The 24,336-nt window shown below is 35.1% G+C and overlaps 1 protein-coding gene across 8 annotated transcripts in view; it reads left to right on the top strand.

Moving 5' to 3' along the window:
• LOC145284723 (pyruvate dehydrogenase (acetyl-transferring) kinase, mitochondrial-like) overlaps window positions 1-24,336 on the top strand; it is a 591,786-nt gene that overhangs the window by 368,382 nt on the left and 199,068 nt on the right. For all 8 annotated transcript variants that reach the window (XM_080133645.1, XM_080133648.1, XM_080133649.1 and 5 more), the window contains one exon: window positions 6,070-6,133. In XM_080133645.1, the coding sequence (XP_079989771.1) occupies window positions 6,070-6,133 (64 nt within the window). The remainder of the gene's footprint in view (window positions 1-6,069; window positions 6,134-24,336) is intronic.

Raw genomic sequence — 24,336 nt, forward strand, 5'->3', positions numbered from 1 at the left:
TAGAGGTTGCAAGGAAGAGAAAAGGACATCTCCTACGAGGCTACGAAGTCTATTTTGAACTCTATCAAGGCAGGACAAGTCCTATCTAGCAGCTCCTGCCCAAATGTGGCAACAGTATTCCATCCTTGGACATACCTGGCTCTTATATAGATAGAGAATAGCATCAGCAGTGAGATATTTACCGGATCGATAGAAAGATCCCACCATTTTTCCAGCGGCCTTGGCAACAGATTTGATGTACGTGTTCCATTTAAGATCAGGAGTAATGGTCAAGCCCAGAAGCTTGTCAAAACTTGAGGCCTCCTGAAGACGAGAGCCATTCATTTCAATTGATGCCAGATGTGGATCAGAATGTTGATGATGTAAAGAGAGAAGCTTGGTTTTAGATGCATTAAAAGTAACCAGCCTCTCCTTACCCCATTGTACTACGTGATCAAGATCAGAGGAGAGAGAATTGGAGAGAACTTGGTCGTTTACTGTCTTAGATGTGCTACCATAAATAGTAGTGTCGTCAGCATAAATGTCTACAAATGATGTAAGGATGTGATTTGGAAGATCATTAATGTAGATCAGGAAAAGAGTTGGGCCCAGGATGGACCCCTGAGGGACACCGGCATTAATACTGTGAGCTTCTGATTTTTGCCCCTCAACTACTACTTTTATGAACCTATCAGAAAGAAATGATTTAATAATTGAGAAGACATTTCCAGCTATACCATAGCTAGAGATCTTATGAAGTAAACCTTTATGCCATACCCTATCAAAGGCCTTAGATATGTCAAGAGCAATTGCCCTAGAAAGGTTGCCTCCGTCGAGAGATTTGCTAATCCTATGAGATATAACTGTAAGCACATCTGCTGTAGATCTAGCAGAACGGAAACCATATTGAGTGTCACTAAGAAGGTTATTTTTGTTGAGATGGTTGATTACTTCTGTATTTAACACAGATTCCAGCAACTTACTCATGACGTACAGGAGACTTATTGGCCTGTACTGAGAGGGGGATGAGCGATCACCTGAATTCTTAAATACAGGGCATACTGATGAGATTTTCCAGGGAGATGGGAAACTATTCTCCTTAAGACAACGTTTAAACAGTTTTGTAAGTATGGGCGCTAGTTCAGGTTGAAGTTTTTTGAGTACTATAATTGGAATACCGTCAGGGCCAGTTGCTTTACTGGAATCAAGGTTTTTGATTAGCTTGGCAACATCACGTATATCACATAGCGTGTTTTCTGATACAGGAGGAAATATTTGGGGGTTGGCGGCCTTGATTACAAAGGGTAGAATTAGCTGCAAAGTTCTTGACAAAGAGTTTGGCTTTGTCTGATGCTGACGAGATTACCTCAGGTCCATTGATAATAGTTGGGATGGAGCACACGCTTCTGTTCAGGATTCTGTTTGCTATTTGCCAAAACTGGTGGGAACCAAGCCGCTGCTCAGCTACTTTGGACTTAACAGATTGAGCATACAACTCTCTTGCATTCTTTATTACTTTCTTACAATGGTTGCTGGCAGTCCTGAAAGCGGCTTTAGTTTCCATACATCTATTATGTTGGAAACAGTGGAAAAAGTGATTTCTGTGCGCAATGGCAGCAGCACATTCTGGAGAGAACCATGGCTGGCTGTTAGGTTTTTGCTGAAACTTTTTCGAGGGTATGAAACGGTCAATACCTACAATTAACCATTCCGTCAGGTCTAATACTATAGAGGACACATCCTTTTTAAACATGGAATGCAGAGGTAGATCAGATATAAATGTACGGAAGCTATCCCAGTCAGCCTTAGTGTATCGATATACTGTACGATGGAGAGGTACGTCTGGGGACTTATTACATTTCATTTTTATCTTAATTGATACAACAGAGTGGTCGGAAGATCCAAGAGGCGACAGAACAGAAACTGAACATAGTTTAGGGCAAGTTGTGAGAAAAAGGTCTAGTAGGCTCGCATACTGGCCGTCATTGTCGGGCACACGGGTAGGTTCCTGAACAATCTGAGTGAGGTCATAGGCAATGGAGAAATCATGACAGAACCTCCCCTCATCATCGGTCTTGTTTGAGTGGGTCAACCATTCGACGTTGTGAACATTGAAGTCTCCACATACGTGAATGTTAGCTGAAGGATAAGCAGATAGGACTTGGTCAATTTTCTCAGATATGCTTTGAAAGATAGTAACTCCGCTGTTGTGGGGGCGATAGAGAGTAAATATAAATGCAGTAGTGTGAGCTAAAGCAACCCGGAAGCACATATAGGGTAAGTTAGGATCTTCCCTGGAGATGTCCCTACCACATGGAAAGCTATCTTTAATATAGGCACATATTCCATGCCCATGGCTATCTTGGGGGTCAGATTTAGAAGTTAAGTTAGAGTATCCTTTAATTGCGAACTCTTCTAGGGAAATAGCCTGTCCAATGCCAGTTTCACTTAAAAATAAAAGGTCTGGTTTAGTCTCCTGTAATTGGGTTTCAACCACTGGAAGGTTAGAACGTAGACCCCTGATGTTGGAGAAGGAGACATGGTAGTAGGGGTCTACGTTGGAAGTTGGAGAACCGGGTTTAATCTTGTATTTTTTCTTGAAACTTGTCATGATGAAATTTTGGAATTTGTGGACTAGGTCGTCAGATTTACTTAGAGCAGGACAGAGAGGGGAAACTAAGAGAGAAAAAGAAACGAAGAATTTTTTTTTTTTATCAAATGTTGGCATTCTGTAGATGTTCAGCATAAATGGTGACGCTCTGATATTATTGTAGCTTTGTTGTTAAAAATTAAAACTGCAAAAGTATTTATCTAAGTTAGCAACGACGCCCAGTAGACCGGTTGTAAGGTCTGCTTAAATATGATATTTTAATTCTTGCAGATATATTATTATAGAGTTAATGTTCTATCGATTTTTATATATCATAAAGTTGCCATTTTAAAAATAAAAAAATATATATCCATAATACTTGGGTGCGTCAGCTTGAATTGAAACCGCAATCAAAACTTATGAATATATATATATATATATATACACACACACACACACGCAATATATATACACAAACTTGTGTTCCTTAAGCTATAATCAAAACCGAAGCCAAAACTTATGACGAATTCTTGGTCAAATTATTTATTACAAGAAATAAAGTTCATAACAAACGACTCTGACACAGAAAATAAATAACACGATGTTATCCTATATAGATTATTATTATTAATGTTATTGTATTATGGTAGATTAACAGCCTCAGCTAAATCATCCTCTTTTAATTAATAAGATTGTATTTAATTTTATGAACACCTTAAAAAAAGAACAATTATTTTAGAATTTAGGGCGGAGGATTAGTTTCACATATAAATGTAACATAAAATAAGCCCCCATTTTTGACACATTCTAGTATTTAAAGCAGTTAACCAAAAAATGTTATTTTGCTCTGAAAAATAAATTGTGCATTTATTTTTTTTTGGGGGGGTGTACTTTTCTAAGTACTTACACATGGTTTTACGACTTTGCCAGTCGGGCTTGGCATTAGTAATAAAAAAAATTATTGAACATCCCTAAAAGGTTAGAATGGTCCAGAAAGGATCATTTTATGTCAAATTTACATATGAAACTGATATCCAACTCTAAATTCTAAAATACTTATTTTTTTTCTTTCCACCAAGTTTTCAAGGTGTTCACACATGTAAAAAAAATAAAATAAAAAATAATCATTTTGGGGAGTCAATTTAGCTAAGAGTGTTAATCTAAAAATTGTCATTATTATTATTAGCAATAGTAATATTTCATTTTTCTTTTTACAGTCAGACAATTCTACAGTGTATCTATTATATTGGCAGTAACAACAACCAACCAAATCTTTATAATTAGGATAAAAACATGAACCTTCTTTGATAGAGAGAAATTACAGAATAGTTAACAAAACCCTTCAACCCACCTTCCTCATGTCAACAATGCTAAATTTCTAAACAGTAAAATTACTTAGAAACTTATTTGTAATATAGGTAGGAGGGCTTTGTGACCTTATTCTGTTTCTCCAGTTTTTTTTTATTTTGCATTCCAATCAACTATTTTCAGTTCAAACATTCAAATAGTATTTTATCAACAATGAACTAATGCAAGTCAACTTTGTTTCAAAAGAGAAATAAATCTTTATTTGCTGTACTATTTTAAATCAAGGAAAACATCTGAGAAAAAATAATTAGCATGATTTACTTGTATAATATATACCTCTTCCCTTTTAAGTGATTTTTTTGTAGCGAAAATATTACACAGGAGTTTTACAGCAAACACTTTTAAAAAGCAACAAATTAAATATTTAAAAATTAAAAAAATATATATAGGACTGATAATTTAGAACAGAATTGGTAATTGCATCAGAATTAGGAAAAATTTTGGAACTGAAAAGTAAGATTTTATATAAAAAAGTAAATTTAACTGCATTTTATAAAAAAAAACTATTGCAATCTATAAGTAGATTTAGAGCTGTACTTTTTCTTCAGTAAAGTAATGATAAAAATTCAAGAATTTAAAATTTTCTACACCCCACGAAAATGAATGAAATTTCTATCAAATACAATATTGTGTGCATTACTTATACATGAATTATTCAAAAGTTAAAATCATGTGTATTTTTCCCTGCATGTCAAATGATCGACTGTATTTTTTCAAATTCTATGAGAACCATGGAAGCTGCAGATATAGAATTGACAACTATGTGTGTATAAAAACTGTTATAAAGTATAAACAAATGTCATAATCTTGAATTATTAGGCAGATGTAATTCATTGTGGATTAAAAAGGTGATTTAGCTGCCTCTAAAAAGTATTGTTTTAGAATTATCTAATCTTTGAAATATCAAAGTTCTCAGAAAATATCACGGAATAGTGAATAAATTTGTTGCACGTCATAAGAGAATCAATAATTTGACTGTAAAAGAATGTAGTTCAAACAAGTTCATATCTGATTATTGGTAAAGTTTTCAGAAATAAGAGAATGTTTTGAATTTTTCAAGCTTTGGCATTCTGACTCACAATATCTTGGCAAATTACACCAGTTTTAGAATGCCAGCTCACAGTGAAAATGACAATTAAATGAAAATTGATTTTCAGAATAGAAAAATCTTGCATGATCTTCAGTTGGCAAGTGGATGGAGAAAATTCCAGCATGTTTTAAATTAGTATCGTTGGAGAAATGATGTCATTCATCTGAAACTCTATGAACTAAAATGTGCTGCTTGGTTTGAAAGATGGAATGGTTTATGGGCATGTTATAGAATGTCTGCAGTTTCTTTGGTTTTCACATAATGGCTAGTCTACTTCCCATCCACTACCACCACATTTTAACCCTGATTGGAAACTTCTGGAGCTTTTGAAAAGACATATTTATTGAAATATACAGCATGTATCGAGTAAAGAGGCTATTGTGTTATTACATCTGGAAAAAATTCTCACAGTGAAAATTCCAGTGCTAGATCATAGATTCCTTATTAACAAACTAATGAAGTCTTATTAAATTATTTATATGTATATTTACAATTTCTTTTCATCTTTAAAACCTTAAAACATTTATTATTTTAGTTTGTGTTTTTATATTCTATATTGCATACGATTTGAATGCCTGCTTTCTACAATATTTCAAAATTTGTGTGTTAATAATCTGATATGTAGTAAATAACTTTTACTCTGCTTTGTATTTTCAGTATATGAATTTCTTTGTATTTTCAGTATATGAATTTCTTTGTATTTTCAGTGTGCGAATCCTTAACAATGACAAAATAATCTTTACGTCTTCATTCAAAATATCCAAAAATATATTTTGAATTCTATTCAAAATACAATTAAAAATCAGATGTATGCAATTTTTTATGATTTTTTTTTTTTTTTTGAATTGATGCATGTTACTGTCTATGTTCTTGTTTTTTTTTTTGTTCTCTTTCTCTGTGTGTACCATAATTGCTGCAGTGACAATCTCTGAAAAAGATTGAAATCAAAGCAATAACTGGTACCGTAGAAAAGTGGTTTCCAGTCTGCACTGCTCATTCTTTTCTATCTAGTAGCTGTGATATAGTTTTATATATTTTCCAGTTTTACAGAAAAGTTGGTGAAGATCAGGAACAGACACACCAATGTGGTGGAAACAATGGCCCAGGTTAGCGTCAGCCACCAACTCTTTATTTTGGTCATAGTCTTTGATTTTGGATTGGGTTGACATGTAAATCTGTTTTTGTTTTTTTTTTTGTTGTTTGTTTTTTTTTTTTTTTTTAGATAATGATTAATTAGTGAGATCCAAGTATTGATTTCCGCAACTGGGTTTTCTCTTGCCAATTTAAGGAAATTTTAGATTAATTTTAAATCCGGTTAGGTCTTTGTGCTAAGTTGATTTGATAAAAAAAAAAAATTGGTTCCTGTGAAAAAATCGATTACATTTTAGTGACATTATCAGCTGATTTTTTCAACACAATATATAAATGTTTTTTAAATAAAAAAATGTTTTGCAAACATAATATATTGATAGAAAACACTGATTACTGTAACTGAATGATGGACATTGAAAAAGGTAAGTACACATAAATTGCATGTTGCTTCACCATTGTTGAAACTTCAGGACTTGCACTTGTGTTTCTTTATACTCCAGGAATGCTCAGAAGCAGGGCAGTCTCTCTTCAGATTCCAGCAGTAGTCAGCCATTTTGACTGTGTCCCGGCGACCCTGATACCTGGTCCCCATTTCCATCTCATCACCAATCCATATGTGAAAATAGTGCATCTTGATACTCATGTTGCAGCCCAGGTTTCTGAAAGCATTCAGCATGTTAAGTTCTGCATAGTTTCTGGCCTTATTGTTGCGAAGAAATTCCTTCATTACCAGAACAAATGCCTTCTACATTTCCAATTCCACTTCGTTTGAGTGTTCAAACTCTGGATCTCTGATGAGCTGCTGAATTTGAGGTCTGTTAAAGAGGCCAGTTTTTTACTTCTTTCTGTAAAAGTATGGCACAAGTAAGTGAAGCAGTCACTATCCTTGCCTTGGTGAACTGCTTGATTAAGCCAAGCTTAATGTGTAGCAGTGGGAAGAGTATTCTGTCTCTATCCACCAGAGGGTGATGCTCCTTTCTTTGCAAAGCACACATTCTTCCCTTTAGTTTGGGTCCACCAACTTGTTGTACCAAGTTTTGGAAGATTTAGACATTTTATGACTTCAAACTAACCTCTTTTCGAACTAATCACCCAGAACTATCAGACCTGAATATTTGTCATTAAAATAATCCTTTTCAATCAAAATAATTGTGGCATTTTAACTCACCAACTTCTAAAATTCTTTACACATGCGTACATGTGAACAAAGACATAAAAAAAACATTGACCTGATTGAGCAAAACGAATGTGATTTTCAGATTCATCAGATTCGTCAACTGAAAAAAATGTAGACAACAAATTTGTTGTTGACCAGTTTAATATATTAGATTAAAAGATCACTTCATTATTAATATCCTGTGTGAGTGCGCTTTATCTATTGCAATATTATTTATATGTGTGTTTCTGTATATATATGAATCTACATTTTATAAAGATTTAAGAGTTTAAAGTAGTTTGCTTAAAACATTGTCTTATACACACACACACAAAGAGAAAGAGAAGACAATACAATTCAGAGGTATAACAGATACACAAACTGAAGCAAATTAAGACATAATAGTGGCATTTCCTGGCCTTCAGGCCAATATCACAGAGTAGTATCTGTTCTGAAGTTACACTTCGCCTTATCTGTCCTCGGTCATGACTGGGACAATTTTTATTTTTGTTTCTATCCAGAGTGCTCCTTTTTGAAGAGCTGGATTTTCACCACATTAAAAACCGACCTTGTAGGGAGGCAAGTAAATAGGAACACATAATGATGGAATAAGCTATGCAAGTTCACCCTTTATATGTATATGTTTTTACTTACATTAGATGGAATTTTCATATGTTGGAAATTTCCTTTGCCAGATGTGGTTGACTTTAGTTAAAATGTGCATGCTGGGGCTATTGTTATTTTTCAGAAATTTAAAATTAATTATATTTTAAATTGAAATACCTATGAAATATGAATTACAGTGCAATAAAATAAACAAGTAATTACTTGTTTAAAATTAATATATTTTGGAGTTATACTCCTTCGTCATAATTTTATATTTTTTTCTCTTTTCTCTCACCATGATGTTAAATTGAAGAAAAAAAAGTTAATAAAAGGTCTGTTGCATGAGGGACTAATAAGAGTTTTCACCGTCTCGAGTTGCGTCCCTTACTGGTGTACATTTTGCTTTGTTTACAATGATAATAAAGACACCATTATGTAAAAGCCAATCGATCGTTCTGTCATTTCTAATCCATTGACATCCTCAATAAGATAATGACACATGGTGGCAGCAGTGGGATGGAAACAGTCCAAGTAAGATGTAGAAAAGATTAAGAAGCGGAAAGTTATTTGCAGAAACAGATAAGTCCAGTTTATTGTTCTTGTTTCAAATTGTAATTTATATGTGCGTCACATGGACGAGAAAAAAATGTCGGAAGCAGACATGGAAGAAACAAACAGACCAGTGGCTGACATATGGCCTCTGGTGCCCCTATGTATGGAAGACAATCAGCGACGAATTGGAAGTTGTTTAAATTGAAATGGTATAACTACGCCATTATTACGTGTTTGACGAAACAGTCATTACAATATCAGAGGGCACTTTTGCTTCATACGTTGGGAGACGACGCACTGAAAGTTTACTGCGGGTTTCAATCTGCAGTAAAGATGGCAAAAAAACATTTCCAGAAAGCGATGGAAGATAAGGCTGACCTATATGTAGCAATGTTGGATCACAGGAATACGCCAGCTCAGAAGCTGATGTCAAGGAGAACAAAAACACTTCTCCCAGCCAGAGAGGATTTACTAGAATTGCCCAAAAATTTAAGAAAAATGGTGAAGCAAGACCGCAGGAGGCAAGAACATTCTTTCAACCACAAAGTAAACCCACTAAAACCATTGTATCCTGGAGATGTAGTACAGATGAAACCACACATAAATGGTCAAAAAGAGTGGAGGAAAGCAGTAGTAGGGCGGAGACTGGATGAGCGATCATCTATATATATATATAAAAGCGAAAATGTATGTATGTTTGTGTGTCTGCTAAAAACTTTCGACAGACATGACGAAAATTCACAAACTCAGTATTATATTGAAGCCCCATCCTTCACTCGAAAAATATCAAAAAATTGGCCAAAAACGTTCATTTTTTCACCTCGAAATCGACAATTTTCGACCGGGGGGGGGGGAACAAAAACGGTCTTCTCATGACGACGAGCAGTTCTCTACGCATGCGCCAGATGACGTCATGACCTGATTTACTTTAAATAGTTGAAAAACTGAACAAATTTCATGTACGTTGCGTTAGGTCAGTTGATTAGTGCGTTGGTTCATTATCTAAACGTTTTGGGTTCGAATCATGGTGTGAGATGTCTTCTTTTTTTTTTTTTTTCGATTTTTTAAATTTAAATATTGAACCAGTGTTATTTAAGCCATTTTTCATGTAACGTTTGTTTTTCTGTTTTTTTTTGTTTTTTTTTTACTTCGCTTATCCACCCCCGACCACACACCCAAAAACACCCGGGTAGCCACCGATTTTTAAAATTTTAATATCGAAACAGGCTTATTTAAGCCATTTTTCACATGTTCGTTTTTCTGTTTTCATCGTTCGTTTGCTTTACGTTAGTTTTTTTTTTGTGTTTTTTTTTTTTCGATGTTTTATTTCCAGCCCTTCCCCCCCCCCCCCCCCGCGCGCTTTTTTTACTTCGCTTATAACAAACAAACCTGGTCATTGACGTCGTCGATGTCGTAACTCTCAACGACTTCCGGGCGCTCAACTGTCAATTTGGTTCTTACTTAATTCAAACATCTTTCACTAATTCTCTCTGGCTGGCCGATTTTATTTTCGAACTTTGCCTCAGGGCTTCGGGTTCGATCCACCCCCCCTCCCCCGGTTTCTTTTTTATTTAACACCACACACACCTACAAACACCCGGGCAACGCCGGGTACCCCCGCTAGTACCATATAAAAGTGGATGGGAATTATATAGAATAGATTTGAAGAAAACTGCAGAGACACCCCCACTCACATCAGTAATACACTAGCCATATGAAGTGCAGAGAGAGTTACCCAAGAATGTAGGGTGGGGTACAGAAGAGATATGCACCACAGAACCACCTCAATATGAAGATGAAATAAGAGAAAGCCCAAACCCGACCTCATCCCCAACAAAACGAAACCCAGAAAGGGTGCAGACAACATGGTCGGGAAGAATAGTAAGAGATCCTATGAGATTCAGGGATTTCACAACATAAGTGAAAGGGCAGAATAATAGTGATGCCTAGATCACTATTTTATAGACTCTGTTTTCATTCTTAGACTTTTTTTTTTTTTTTTCTGTTTTGTCATTGAGAAAAAGGAAGATGTTGCATGAGGGACTAATAAGAGTTTTCACCATGTCGAGTTGCGTCCCTTACTGGTGTACATTTTGCTTTGTTTACAATGATAATAAAGACGCCATTATGTAAAAGCCGATCGATCGTTCTGTCATTTCTAATCCATTGACATTAAGATAATGACACCGGGTCCATATGCTTTTATCTGAGGTGTTTTTAAAATGCCGGAAAAATGCATTTGACAATGCGATTTGAAAGTCTTTTTTTTTTTTTTTTTTCTTCAGTTTAACATTATGGTGAGAGAAAAAATATAAAATTCTAACAAAGGTGTATAACTCCATAATATAGTAATTTTAAATAAGTAAATACTTTAATTTCAGAAAATTGCGTTGTAATTCGACATTCAAACATATTTCATACCTATTTCAATTTAAAATTCAATCAACACTTCTAACATGGAAAACACTACAATGACTTCAATTATATTTGTTTTAAAAATCGAATTATTCTTTAAACTTAATAATGTAGGGTGTGTGCGAATATTTTTCTTTTTTTCCATGTATTTATAACTAACTTATATTTTGTTTGTTTCAATTTATTTTTTGCATTTTTATTAAGATGGTTAATGTTTAAATGTACTTATTTAAAAAAAGACAACTTTGGCAAATGATTAAAGGGAGGCAATTAATACATGCATGTGCACATACACATATTCATTTTGTTGTTCAGTATAATATTTTGGCAAAGGTTGGGTATCTTCTTTCAAGTTTAATGGGTTTTAATTTTAATTATTTTGATTTTATATTATGTGCATATATAATTATTTATTAGAAATAGATCTTATATATTCTGTGCGTTATAGTGAAGTTAGTTGGTTTAAAGTATTGTTTATTTTATTTCATTTTTATCATAATTAACTCTATTTGTGTTTAAGCTTATTAAATAAATGTTTATTTACTGTATTTCTGCTAAATGTGGTTTGCAATAATTGAAACAGTTTGGAATACATTTCATTTGCTTTGAAATCTAATCATTAAACCTTAATAATTTTATTAATTTATTCTGTATTTCATTTTTTCTAACTTTATTTGTATTGTTTTATTTTTACTAAATCTCTAGTTTAAAGGGAGACATGTTGAAATGAATAAATACATATATATGTGCATATATATATATACACACACACATGTACATACGTATATCTATTACTTATCTAATTTGTTATTTATTATTAGATTTTTTAATATTTGAATATTTCTGTCTGATCTACTGATTCTGTTGAGTTATTTTTTCTCAAAGTGATTTGTATTTGTGTATTAAACAAAAAATCCTAATTCATATCGGCAATTAATTTCAGATTCCGTGATTTGATGATTGCCACCATTTCTTTCAGTGGCCAGGATATTTATTTTGATAGATTTGTTAGTGTTGTTGCATGAGTGAAAGTGCTACTGAAACAAAGAGGTGTGTTCATAGGTGTTCCTTGACCCATATGCAGGAGCTTCACTGTATTAGTGATGTATGCTTTGTTGCATGTGGTGCATAGTAAGCAATGTATGGTATGCGTGCGGTGTCATATATTAGTTGTGTTCATGGGATAGTTTGTTAGGGTGCAGGGTGTATTCTGGTGACGGGTGTTGTATATTGCTAATTGTTGCTGCAGTGATGGCCCAGTGTGTATTAGTTAGATATCTAAACCCTTCTCATATATAGCTTTGCAAAGAATTGTGGTGATCCTGTTGTTAAACTGGAGCAACTTCAGGAACAAGTATTAGAGTATGTTATGTCTGTTTTTACTTTCATATATATTTATAAATAATATTATGATGAGGCACTTAAGAGATCAGGATATTGTATGTGAGGGGTGGGTAAAAATTTAGCAAAAATGAAACTAACAAAAATGGAGATAGTACCTCTGATTTGTTTTCTCAAAACATATTGCATAATATGGTACTTAACCGAGCATGAAGTAGTAAAACTAAAAATATAAATAGTAACAATATAGATGCAAATCACATTAAATGCAGAGAATAGACTTTCATCTAGCCAATGAATATCTATTACTCCAGATAACAGAAATAGTAAATATAACTAACGATGATAGAAATAAAAATAGACTAAGAAATTTAGTTTGGTTTAATTCATCCTATACAAAACACATTAACTAATATTCCTAAGGAAGTTTTTTTTTTTTTTTTACATGGAAGTCATGACTTATCAATGGGACAATATCGTAGTAATCGTTAGTAATGGAGATCTGATAAAGTGTCTTCCTTAAGGGAGCGGTTCATCAGGAATTTGTTTGTTGGACTTGAAGACCTCCAAGTTGTAGTCAGGTGCGAAACAGGCAAACAGAACAGAGTTCCACAGGTGTGTACTTCTAAGAAAGAAGCTTTGTTCATGGAATCTACGTTTTGATTTAGGCACAGATAAAGAGTGGGGAAAATTACTGACAGTGGTTTCAGCTAGACGGGTGTTTTTCGTGGTGAGGGGGAACCAGAGATTCAAGCTCAGACGAGCACTTCCCATGACAATAACGATAAAACAAAGACAGGCTCACAATGTGGGAGAGAGGTTGCAGGGAAGAGAAAAGGGCATCCCCCACTAGGCTACGAAGTCTATTTTGTACTCTGTCAAGGCAGGATAGGCTGTTTTTAGCAACTCCTGCCCAGATATGGCAGCAGTACTCCATGTTTGGACGTACTTGGCTTTTATGTAGATAGAGAATTGCATGAGCAGTGAGATATCTTCTGGACGGTAGAAGGATCCCACCATTTTTCCAGCGATCTTGGCAACAGATTTGATGTACGTGTTCCATTTCAGATCAGGAGTAAAGGTCAATCCCAGAAGCTTGTCAAAACATGGAGCCTCCCCAAGACGAGAGCCATCTATTTCAATTGATGCCAGATGAGGATCAGAGTGTTGATGATGTAAAGATAGAAGCTTGGTTTTAGATGCATTGAAAGTAACCAGCCACCTCTTCCTCTATTGTACCACGTGCTCAAGATCAGAGGAGAGAGAATCAGAGAGAACTTTGTCATTTACAGCCTTTGATGTGTTGCCATAGATGGTCGTGTCATCAGCATAGATGTCAACGAATGATTTAAGTATGTGTTTAGGGAGATTATTGATGTAGATCAGGAAGAGAGTTGGGCCCAGTATGGACCTTTGAGGGACACCAGCATTAATACTGTGGGCTACTGATTTCTGCCCATCAACCACTACTCTTATGAGCCTATCAGAGAGAAATGATTTAATAATTGAGAAAACATTTCCAGTTATACCGTAGCTGGAAATCTTGTGAAGTAGGACTACATTCCATACCCTATAGAAGGCCTTTGATATGTCAAGGAAATCTTTGTCGAAAGACTCACTAATCCTATGAGATATAACCGTTAGCACATCTGCCAGAACGGAAGCCATATTGCATGTCACTAAGAAGGTTATTTCTGCTGAGGTGGTTGACTACTTCTTTATTTAATATGGATTCCAGCAACTTACTCATGACACACAGGAGACTTATTGGTCTGTACTGAGAGGGAGATGACCTGTCACCTGAATTCTTAAATACAGGGCATACTGATGAGGTTTTCCAGGGTGTTGGGAAGCACTTCTTAAGGAAACACTTAAACAGTTTTGTAAGTATGGGGGCAAGTTCTGGTTGAAGCTTTTTCAACACTATAATTGGAATGCCGTCAAGGCCAGTTGCTTTACTGGAATCCAGGTTTTTGATTAGCTTGGCGACATCACGCACAGATATTTGTATGTTGCATAGCACTTTGTCTGTTATAGGAGGAAATACAGGGAGTTGCTGGCCTTCATTCCATAGGGTAGAATCAGCTGCAAAGTTCTTGGCAAATAGTTTGGCTTTGTCTGATGCTGACGAGATGACCTCAGGGCTATTGATGATGGTTGGGATAGAACGCACGCTTCTGTTCAGGATCCTGTTTGCTATTTGCCAGAACTGGTGGGAACCAAGCCACGGCTCAGCTACTTTGGATTTAATGGACTGAGCACATAGCTCTCTTGCATTTTTTATTACTCTTTTGCAGTGGTTGCTGGCAGTCCTGAAAGCAGCTTTAGTCTCAGTAAATCTATTATATTGGTAGCTATGGAAAAAGTGATTCCTGTGTGCAATGGCAGCAGCACATTCTGGGGAGAACCATGGCTGGGTGTTGGGTTTTTGTTGGAATTTTTTTGATGGTATGAATTGGTCTATACCTACAATTAACCATTCGGTCATGTCTGATACTATAGAGGACACATCCTTTTTAAACATGGAATGCAGTGGTAGATCAGATATAAATGTACGGAAGTTTATCAAATTATAGGTAGAAGATTTTAGGATTATTAATAGAAATACTGTTGAATTATATTCAACTTTGTAAAACTAAGCCTCGCTTCTAAAAGCATCAAAAACAATATTAAGATAAATAAGAATATTGTAACATCTCAAAATTTCACTCACTGCAACAGTAGACCTGCTTCTCAACCAAAAAAAAAAAAAAAAAATTAAATTATAAATGAAAGTCAGATTTGAATCCACTCCACTCCATAGGGCCCCCCCCCCCCAAAAAAAAATAATAAATAAAACTTTGGAAAATCGAAAACAGAAAGGAAAAAAAGGAATTATTAAAAATTGCATGTTTTGGCAAACTTAAAAAATTAGATGCAGTTAATTCTTTTCATAGCTAAATTTTCCAAAACGTTTGTTTTTTAATATCTTTGCTAAACTGCATATGCACCACAAAATAATGACTCCGCAGTTTTTGGAAACAAGGCTCAGAATTTAGTAAACAAACATGGTGGCTTGGAAAAATGTTATGAACTTGTATTTTTATCATTGTGTATTTGTAAAGTTTGTATCTCTGAAGTTTCTTTTTTTGCTGAGCCAGAAGTTTGAGGGACTCTAAGTTTACAGCAAACAGTGTTATATAAAAAATTTGGTGCTTATTCAGATTGGCACTTAGGGTGGCAATTAAAAGTAAAGAAAATACAGAAAAGTCTGTGATTTATGTACCAGTCACGGAACAAAGATGAAATGCTCCAATAATCATCGAATTTGATCAAATAGTTTTTTTTTTTTTATTATTATTCTGTAAAAGAGTGTAAAAGAGAGAGGAGGTGCGAATGAACTGGAATTGGATGACCTGGTCCTATGACACAAGTCGGTTTATGGGTCAGACGTTGAATGGAGCAAAGTTCGGATGAACTTAAATCCTGACCGACAAAAATGAAACCCGGGAATAAGATGACGTAATTCAGCCGCAAGTAAGACCAAATGCAAACATCAACAGGGTCAGAATGTGGGTCGATTACGTAAATTGGTTAACGGGAAAATTCATAAAAAGCAATCATAAACAAGTCAAGAGTCAGAGAGAGTGACAGCAGAGGAAAGGACAGACGACGCTCAACTGCCTGTCACGGTCGCAACCACACCCTCTCCGCCACACTATCTCCTCCACCGCCGTATTATGTGTATATGTTTGTTATTAAATAAATCAAGTTGTTTTATAACAAAGCGTCTCGTTATTCATAGATAAATGAACAGCGGTCATTCCATTCACTAGACAACTTACTACAACAACATATATGCATAAATGTCAAACGAACTATCTCTCTATCGAGATATTCAAAAATCTCGGATAGTTAGAATATAGATGGTGCTAACAAAATAGACGTCACGGCCATACCACCCAGTATATAACAATTCAAGTAATTCAAATTTTACTGTCAATAAGGAGAAAAAGGTAATGGCAGTAATAAAATCAATGGCAGACAACCGATATTTATGTCATTTTCTTTTTTTTTGGTTTTATGATAATGTTGTAAAAAAAAAAAAAAAATTAAAAATTAGTTACAAACCTCAGAGCAGAAATGAAGATAGTGTCCCTCAACATTGAGTGAATTTCCATGCCGAAATGTGACTATCTAGGACAGGAGTTGGCAACCTTTTGCAGACTGAGGGCCAAACAGCTATGTGGAGCCAACACACAAGATCAGTTGACAAAAACTCAGAGATTTTACCTATCTAAAGTCAACCCCAACACAATGTCTAAGAGTAGTAAGCTCAATCACACCACATAAGGAGGGAAGAGGCAACTTAAAAATGGATTCAAAATATCAAGAAGGACACCAATCCAACAAATTTTAAGATACCCCAGATACCTCAAGACTAAAGTTCCGAAAGCCATTCTACAACTCAAAAATAAAAAATTTCTATCCAATTGAGGCATGGATGGAGGAATGGAGAAACAATACTCCCAAATGAGGGGGCATCATTGAAGACCCAACTTTGTGCCTCCCAGGTTTTGTACAAATAGTTGGAAGCAGTGGGTAACTGCAAACTAGATCAGAACAAGACACTGTAGGACTGCAGTAAACAAACGCAGGTGGAGACAAATAGACTCCCAATCTACTCACAGTGCAAGGAAGTCCCCCCAGGACACGGACCACTTTATCCTACACTGTCCAGTCATCCAACTGGAAGGAGGCTATGCAACAGCCCATCTATCTGAAGACAATTTCTCAGACTGGCTAAAAAATAGCAGTATAGAGATCCAACCCACACAATACTACTACTAGTTATCACTGCGTAGTTGGTCTAAAGCGAAAGTTGCAAAAAAATTACTTCCTTTGCGACCTTCTTCTCAGCTCTCTTAACTACAAGTAACAAAAAAGATAGTATTCTCTCTAGTGAGGAAGGTTTTCATAACAAATGAACCTTTCTCTATTTATTTATTGCGGACTATTATCCTCATCGTTTTTAGTTGTTTCACAACGTTTCAGCCAACTATTCTTCTGGCCTTCGTCAGGTGGTAACTGTGATGGGATAGGAACTCTGAATCTCCTAACTGCATCCATAGCAATTAATGCCTTCCCTAGTTGTTGTCGTCTCACCACATTTTGGCCAAGTAATCTCTTGCTGGCTTTGGATAGGATCGAAACTGCTATCTTCAGACAATTCTCACCTGGAACTGTAGCGATTCAGCATCTCTATCCACTGCACCATGGGCCCCGAAGCATCATGTAACAACTAAAAAAGATGAGGATAATAGTCCGCAATAAATTAATAATACTCATCTCAATAATGAATTCCAATTAAATAATATATACTTTCTCTATTAGTATAAGTATCCACCAAACTATCGTTCATCTTGGACATTAAAAGAGCCTTCTCTACCCCAGCAGTTTGTTAAGTTAGCCCATTATTTATCACAATAATGTCAGAAAGACAATTGAAATGTAAGATTTAAAACCAAATAATAATTTATTAACATAACATGTATTATTTATCTACCAAGTTTAAATCAAGCAAAAAATAATTATTAATAAAGGTGCTGGAGTTAACATAGGAGGTAATTAAATTTTAAATTTTTTGGAAATCTTATGCCAATTTCAGCAAAGTAATTTCAGAATGTTTTTAAAACAGTAAAAGAAAAGTTATTTTTAAAAAATTCACAAATTATGTGTATATGTTTATTTTTGTTTTCTGAATAAATTCTGTCTGCTAGAAATTGTTTAAACTAAATTACTTTCCCTTTCCCTTAAGTCATGTAACCCAATATGTCAGATGCAGCATGTAACTTTATCAAAGTGTTTTTAGCCTTATAGGAACTGTTTTCATGAATAATTAATTTTCTATCTTTTTGTTTTTCATAATTTTTGAATATATTACTATTTGAGACCTGACAATTATGTATTTGTTTTACTTAAAATGAAATATTTTTTCGTTGTTATAATATAGAAGCACTAAAATGGCAAATTTGTTTTTCGAAAATAAAAGAAAACTACTTGATCAATTTTTGTGAATTTTGGAATATACCATCTTCATTTCATGACAATTACGTACACGATAAAAGTTTTTCTCCATTTTTGTTTATTGCCATCAGTGCTAATTTGAATAAGCACTAGAAATCCATATTATATTTAATTATTTTTTGCATGAAATAATAAATAAAATGTTATTGCTTCGAATTTGTTCGAAGTGTATTTTTGCAGCTGGCTGCTCTTATTTTAAAATACTATTTACAGCAGACTTGTTTTTTTTTATTTTGTCTGTGTAGAGTGAAAATAATGTGTGTATGATGTGTGACTTAGCTATTTTTCTAAAGATATTGGAAATATTTGTTTAATTAGATTAAGAAAGCACTAATTATTAACCTGGAAGTTTGGACTAAGTTTTGATCGTCAGTTTATCAAGTTTATCTATCTATCTAGTTGGGCTCCTTGCTTGGACCAATGTGACTCTCTCTCTCTCTCTCTCTCTCTCTCTCTCTCTCTCTCTCTCTCTCTCTCTCCAGATTTCCCTTGTCTTCTATCAGCTGCCTCAGATCTTCAGGATGACAGTTGACGTTATGCTCAATTTGCTGAATATACATGGATCTAAGTCATCCTATGCTCATGCACTCATGTCGTGGAATTCACAACAATATATTTCTCACCAACTCTTGCTTGTTCCTCTGGCAGTGACCAGCAAATCATAGATGTTGCTCTCCGATGGTAGTAGATATGGCAGGTAGGTTGCCATAAAGTTACTGCTTCATGGGATGATCTTGGCAAGATATATTTAACACCATTTGTAGCATACGGGTGTACGTGCTGTCTAGCTTTCTTTCCAATCTTTTAGGGAATATCCAGCTTGTAGCACTATAAACAATCTTTTAGGGAATGTCCAGCTTGTAGCACTATAAACAAGGATAGACTCTACCATTGCTCTGGAGAACTACCTTTTCAGTTTGTCATTTAGCCTTAAAGTCTATACTGACTGTAGCTTATCCAATGCAGCCCATGCTTTTGAGATGCTAATTTGATATCTCTCTCTGTGAAACCTATGTTGCTGCTCAGTGACTTCTTTCAGTGTTGTTCCATCTAGAGATTTGAATGTTTATTTACTCTCATTTTATTCAGTTTTATTTGATGATACTTTAAAAATGGTCCATCAGTACAATTCTGCAATAATAAATGATGCAATGTTCACTTTTCACACTTCAAAATAAAGACCAAAACTGAATTCGAAATAATTGTACTTTTACTTCCTTCTGTTTTCTTATATTAGGAGTGATGAAAGCATCTTTTGTGACATTTTTACTCGTTACTTTTTTGTCAGTTGGTTTCAAAGTTGCCATGTTTTAATTCACACATGTTTTTGCTTCTTCATCCTCAGTAGGATGGATGTAGAATCCAATTCTAAGTATGTTCTATGCCAATCTTTTAAAATTAATATTTGAATCATGGATCTAGGAAAGTAGACATACAAGTTTTTATCATATAGATAGGATGAAAATCTTGTTTTGATTGATAACCTGAATTGTTCAATAATAAGGATTCCACTTAAGTCAGAGATACTAGAATTAGATTGGACAGCTTGTGACAAAAATAACATTAGAGCTAAATTTGTACATATTATCATTGATATGGTTGGCATTTTTACTGTTTACTTTTTTGTCAGTTGGTTTCAAAATTGCCATGTTGTAATTTACTACCTTCTGTTCATGCTTCTTTATCCTCAGCAGAGTAGTGTATCCTGCTGATCATCAGTGAAAAGTAGATGTAGAATCCAATTCTAAATATGTTTTCTATGTCAATCTTTTAAAATTAATATTTGAATCATGGATCTAGGAAAATAGGCATACACAAGTTTTATCATTTAGATAGCATGAAAATCTTGTTTTGATTGATAACCGGAATTGTTCAATAATAGTAAGAAGGATTCCACTCAAGTCAGAGATACTAGAATGTCCGCATGGAAAGTCATAAACTTATCTTATCTGCATTAATGTAAAGACTAATGTCATTTGCTGACTTTTCTAGCTCATGTAACAGCATATCAAGTTTAGACCAAACAAAAAATAATAATAAAGGTAATTTTGTCACAGAAAGTGATTTCTATGACTAAAACTTTTATTGAATCGGTGCTAATCGTTTTCTTGTAGTAAAACTGCACCTAATCCTGTGTTTGATGCATCAGTTCTTAAATTTTTAAGATTTTTGAATTTCATATTTTATTTCTTCAAATTCTCTAAAGCATTTTATCTCTCCCTTTTATTACACCTTTTCCTTTATGTAAATTACACAGATGAGAGTTAATAAAATTAATTTTAACATCTTCTATTAATTTTTAACATCTAAAGATAATGTTGCTTACAGGCCTCCATACTTTTTTTGCAAAAAGGCACAACAAAAATAATGATCACCCTCTATCATTTTAAATAATCAAATCAAAACAAATTTTTAGGTCGATTTTGGTTCTGCAATTTTTATCATCTCAAGAGTTATTCTATTATATGAAAATATTTTTTTAATATTGGAAACCTATTATAAAAAAAATCTTTGTTTAAACGTCATATCACAGAATATTTGAATTTAATATCATTTAAAGCTTTTTATAAATAATTATTTTTTAGAATTTTGTTTTTTTGTTGTAATTCAAATAATTATATTACCGAGAAAAAAAAATTAGCAAGTGTTTATTATTTTATTAAATTTTTAACATAATAATATTGATTTTATGTCCATTGGGGGTGGGGGACAAAAAGTGGTAGTAGGCAAACAAGCTCGAACCCGTGACGTGAAGGCGGAGAAAAAGAAAGTTAAAGAAAAGCTGAGATCTTACCACTATGCTAAGATGCGAGAGGAAGTGAAAAGCGTTCAAATTTATCGATGATAATCAAAACGTTTACTTGCTAAGTGAATGTCAATCAAAGTATGTGGAGACTTCAATGTTCACAACTCTAACAAGACTGATGAGAAAGGGAGATTCTGTCACGATTTCTGCATTACTTATGACCTCTCAGATTGTTCACAAATCCACCTGTGTGCCCGATACTGATGGCCAATATGCAAGTCTCCTAAACCTCTTTCTCACAACTTGCCTTGAGCTATGTTCATCTTCCGTTCTGCCTTCACTGGGATCTTCCAACCACCCTGTTGTATCAGTTAAGATAAAAACAAAATGTAATAGGTTCTCAAACATACCTCTCCATGGTACAGTATGCTCTATACTCTACGCTGATTGGGATAGCTTCCATACATTTATATTAGATCTACCTCTCCATTCCATGTTTAAAAAGGATGTGTCCTCTATAGTATCAGACCTGATGGAATTGTAGGTATAGACCATTTCATACCCTCGAAAAAGTTCCAGCAAAAACCCAACACCCAGCCATGGTTCTCCCCAGAATGTGCTGCTGCCATTGCACACAGGAATCACTTTTTCCATAGCTACCAATATAATAGATTTACTGAGACTAAAGCTGCTTTCAGGACTGCCAGCAACCACTGCAAAAGAGTAATAAAAAATGCAAGAGAGCTATGTGCTCAGTCCATTAAATCCAAAGTAGCTGAGCCGTGGCTTGGTTCCCACCAGTTTTGGCAAATAGCAAACAAAATCCTGAACAGAAGCATGTGCTCTATCAATGGACCTGAGGTAATCTCGTCAGCATCAGACAAAGCAAAACTCTTGGCCAAGAACTTTACAGCTAATTCTACTCCTTGCGACCAAGGCCCCCCCCAATATTTCCTCCTGTATCAGAAACATGCTATGTGACATACAAATATCCGTATATGATGTTGCCAAGCTAATCAAAAACCTTGATTCCTGTAAAGCAACTAGCCCTGACGGTATTCCAATTATAGTGCTCAAAAAACTTCAACCAGAACTAGTGCCGATACTTACAAAGTTGTTCAAGCATTGTCTTAAGGAGAATTGCTTCCCATCACCCTGGAAAATCTCATCAGTATGCACTGTATTTAAGAATTCAGGTGATCGGTGATCTCCCTCTCAGTACAGGCCAATAAGTCTCCTGTGTATCATGAGTATGTTGCTGGAATCTGTGTTAAATAGAGAAGTCGTTAACCATCTCACCAAAAATAACCTTAGTGACACATAATATGGTTTCCGTTCTGGTAGATCTACAGCAGATGTGCTTACGGTTATATCTTATAGGATTAGCAAATTTCTCAACGGGAGCTACCTTTCTAGGGCAATTGCTCTTAACATATCAAAGGCCTTTGATAGGGTATGGCATAAAGGTTTACTTCAGAAGATCGGTATAGCTGGAATGTCTTCTCAATTATTAAATCATTTCTCTCTGATAGGTTCATAAGAGTCGTAGTTGATGGGCGGAAATCAGAAGCTTTCAGTATTAATGCTGGAGTTTCTTAGGGGTCCATCCTGGGCCCAACTTTCTTCCTTATCTACGTTAATGATCTTCCAAATCATATCCTTACATCTTTGATGTGCTACCATAGATGGTAGTGTCATCAGCATAAATGTCTACAAATGTGTAGACATTTATGCTGACGACACTACCATCTATGGTAGCACATCAAAGACTATAAACAACCAAGTTCTCTCTGATTCTCTCTTCTCTGATCTTGAGCACGTAGTACAATAAGAAAGAAAAAAAGAGGTGGCTGGTTACTTTTAATGCATCTAAAACTAAGCTTTTATCTTTACATCATCAATGCTCTGATCCCCATCTGGCATGAATTGAAATGAATGGCTCTTGCTTGGGGAGGCTTCATGTTTTGAAAAGCTTATAGGCTTGACCCTTACTCCTGATCTGAAATGGAACACATACATCAAATCCGTTGCCAAGGCTGCTGGAAAAATGGCAGGATCCTTCTATCTATCCAGTAGATATCTCACTGCTGATGCAATTCTCTATCTATATAAAACCAGGTACGTCCAAGGATGGAGTACTGTTGCCACATCTGGACAGGAGCTGCTAGAAAAGACTCATCCCGCCTTGATAGAGTTCAAAATAGACTTCGTAGCCTCATATGGGATGCTCTTTTTTCTTCCCTTGCAGCCTCTTTCTAACAGAAGAGATGTTGCGAGTCTGTCTCTGCTTTATCGTTATTTTCATGACAAGTGCTCATTTGAGCTCCAATCACCAAACTTTCACAAGAAACGCTCGTCTATCTTAAAACACTATCAATAATTTCCCTCCACTCTTTATCTGTTTCTAAACCTTAATGTAGATTCTATGAACAAAGCTTCTTTCTTAAAAGTGCACGTCTATGGAACTATCTTCTGTTTTGCTGCTTTCCAGCTGACTACAATATGGTTGTCTTCAAGTCCAACGTAAACAAATTCTTGATGAGCCGTTCCACATTAGTTAAAAAATTTACCAAATTTCCATTACTAACAATTACTATATTGTCCAATTGACATTCTTTAACCCTTATCCTCGAATGGCCTCTGGGCCTTGATAAGTGTTGATACCTAATGTAAAAAAAAAAAAAAAAAGTTAATAATCACGCAGGCGCAGAAATGAAGTTTGGCTACAAGTCAGTTTTTGCTTCCCCACGATATTGGGGAAAACCAGCTCCCCCCAAAAAAGGGGGAGCTCTCCAAATGAATAGCAATTGTTTGATATGAAGGGTTTTCCCACATTGATCAAAGCTAATTGCTTTTAAGACGTCTTGGCACGAAAGGCCACTGATGGCGGTATTTATTTGCTTCCCCACTAAACAAATTAGGCACAACGCCGTTTTTTTTAATGTGGAGAGGGGGGGGCAACTCCCCCGAGAGGAGGAGAAGGGCAGTTGGTAGTGCTACCTCTTGATATACAGGGTTTTCTCTACATGAACCAGAAACGATTGCCTCAAGGGCAATGGTCTTTTTGTGCAGCATCTGCTGATACAAATACCACACTTTGAGATATTAAATCCTTTATTCAGGCTAAAATTACAAGGTAAGTTCAAACTGAACAAAACCCTTAGGCACAAGGCCAACTCAAAAGGGAGAAAAGTGGGATCCTCGGTCATCCTTGTTGCTCCAGAACTAGTGGTTGGACGATTAATCGGAACTATTAATCGTAAGAATTGTGTATTTTAGGGGAATCAGAATTGAAATCACATCGTTAAAAAATACCTTCTTTCATTACGATTCAT

Source organism: Euprymna scolopes, chromosome 9, assembly GCF_053919585.1.
Source record: "Euprymna scolopes isolate OS-2025 chromosome 9, ASM5391958v1, whole genome shotgun sequence".
Taxonomy (NCBI): Eukaryota; Metazoa; Mollusca; class Cephalopoda; order Sepiida; family Sepiolidae; genus Euprymna; species Euprymna scolopes.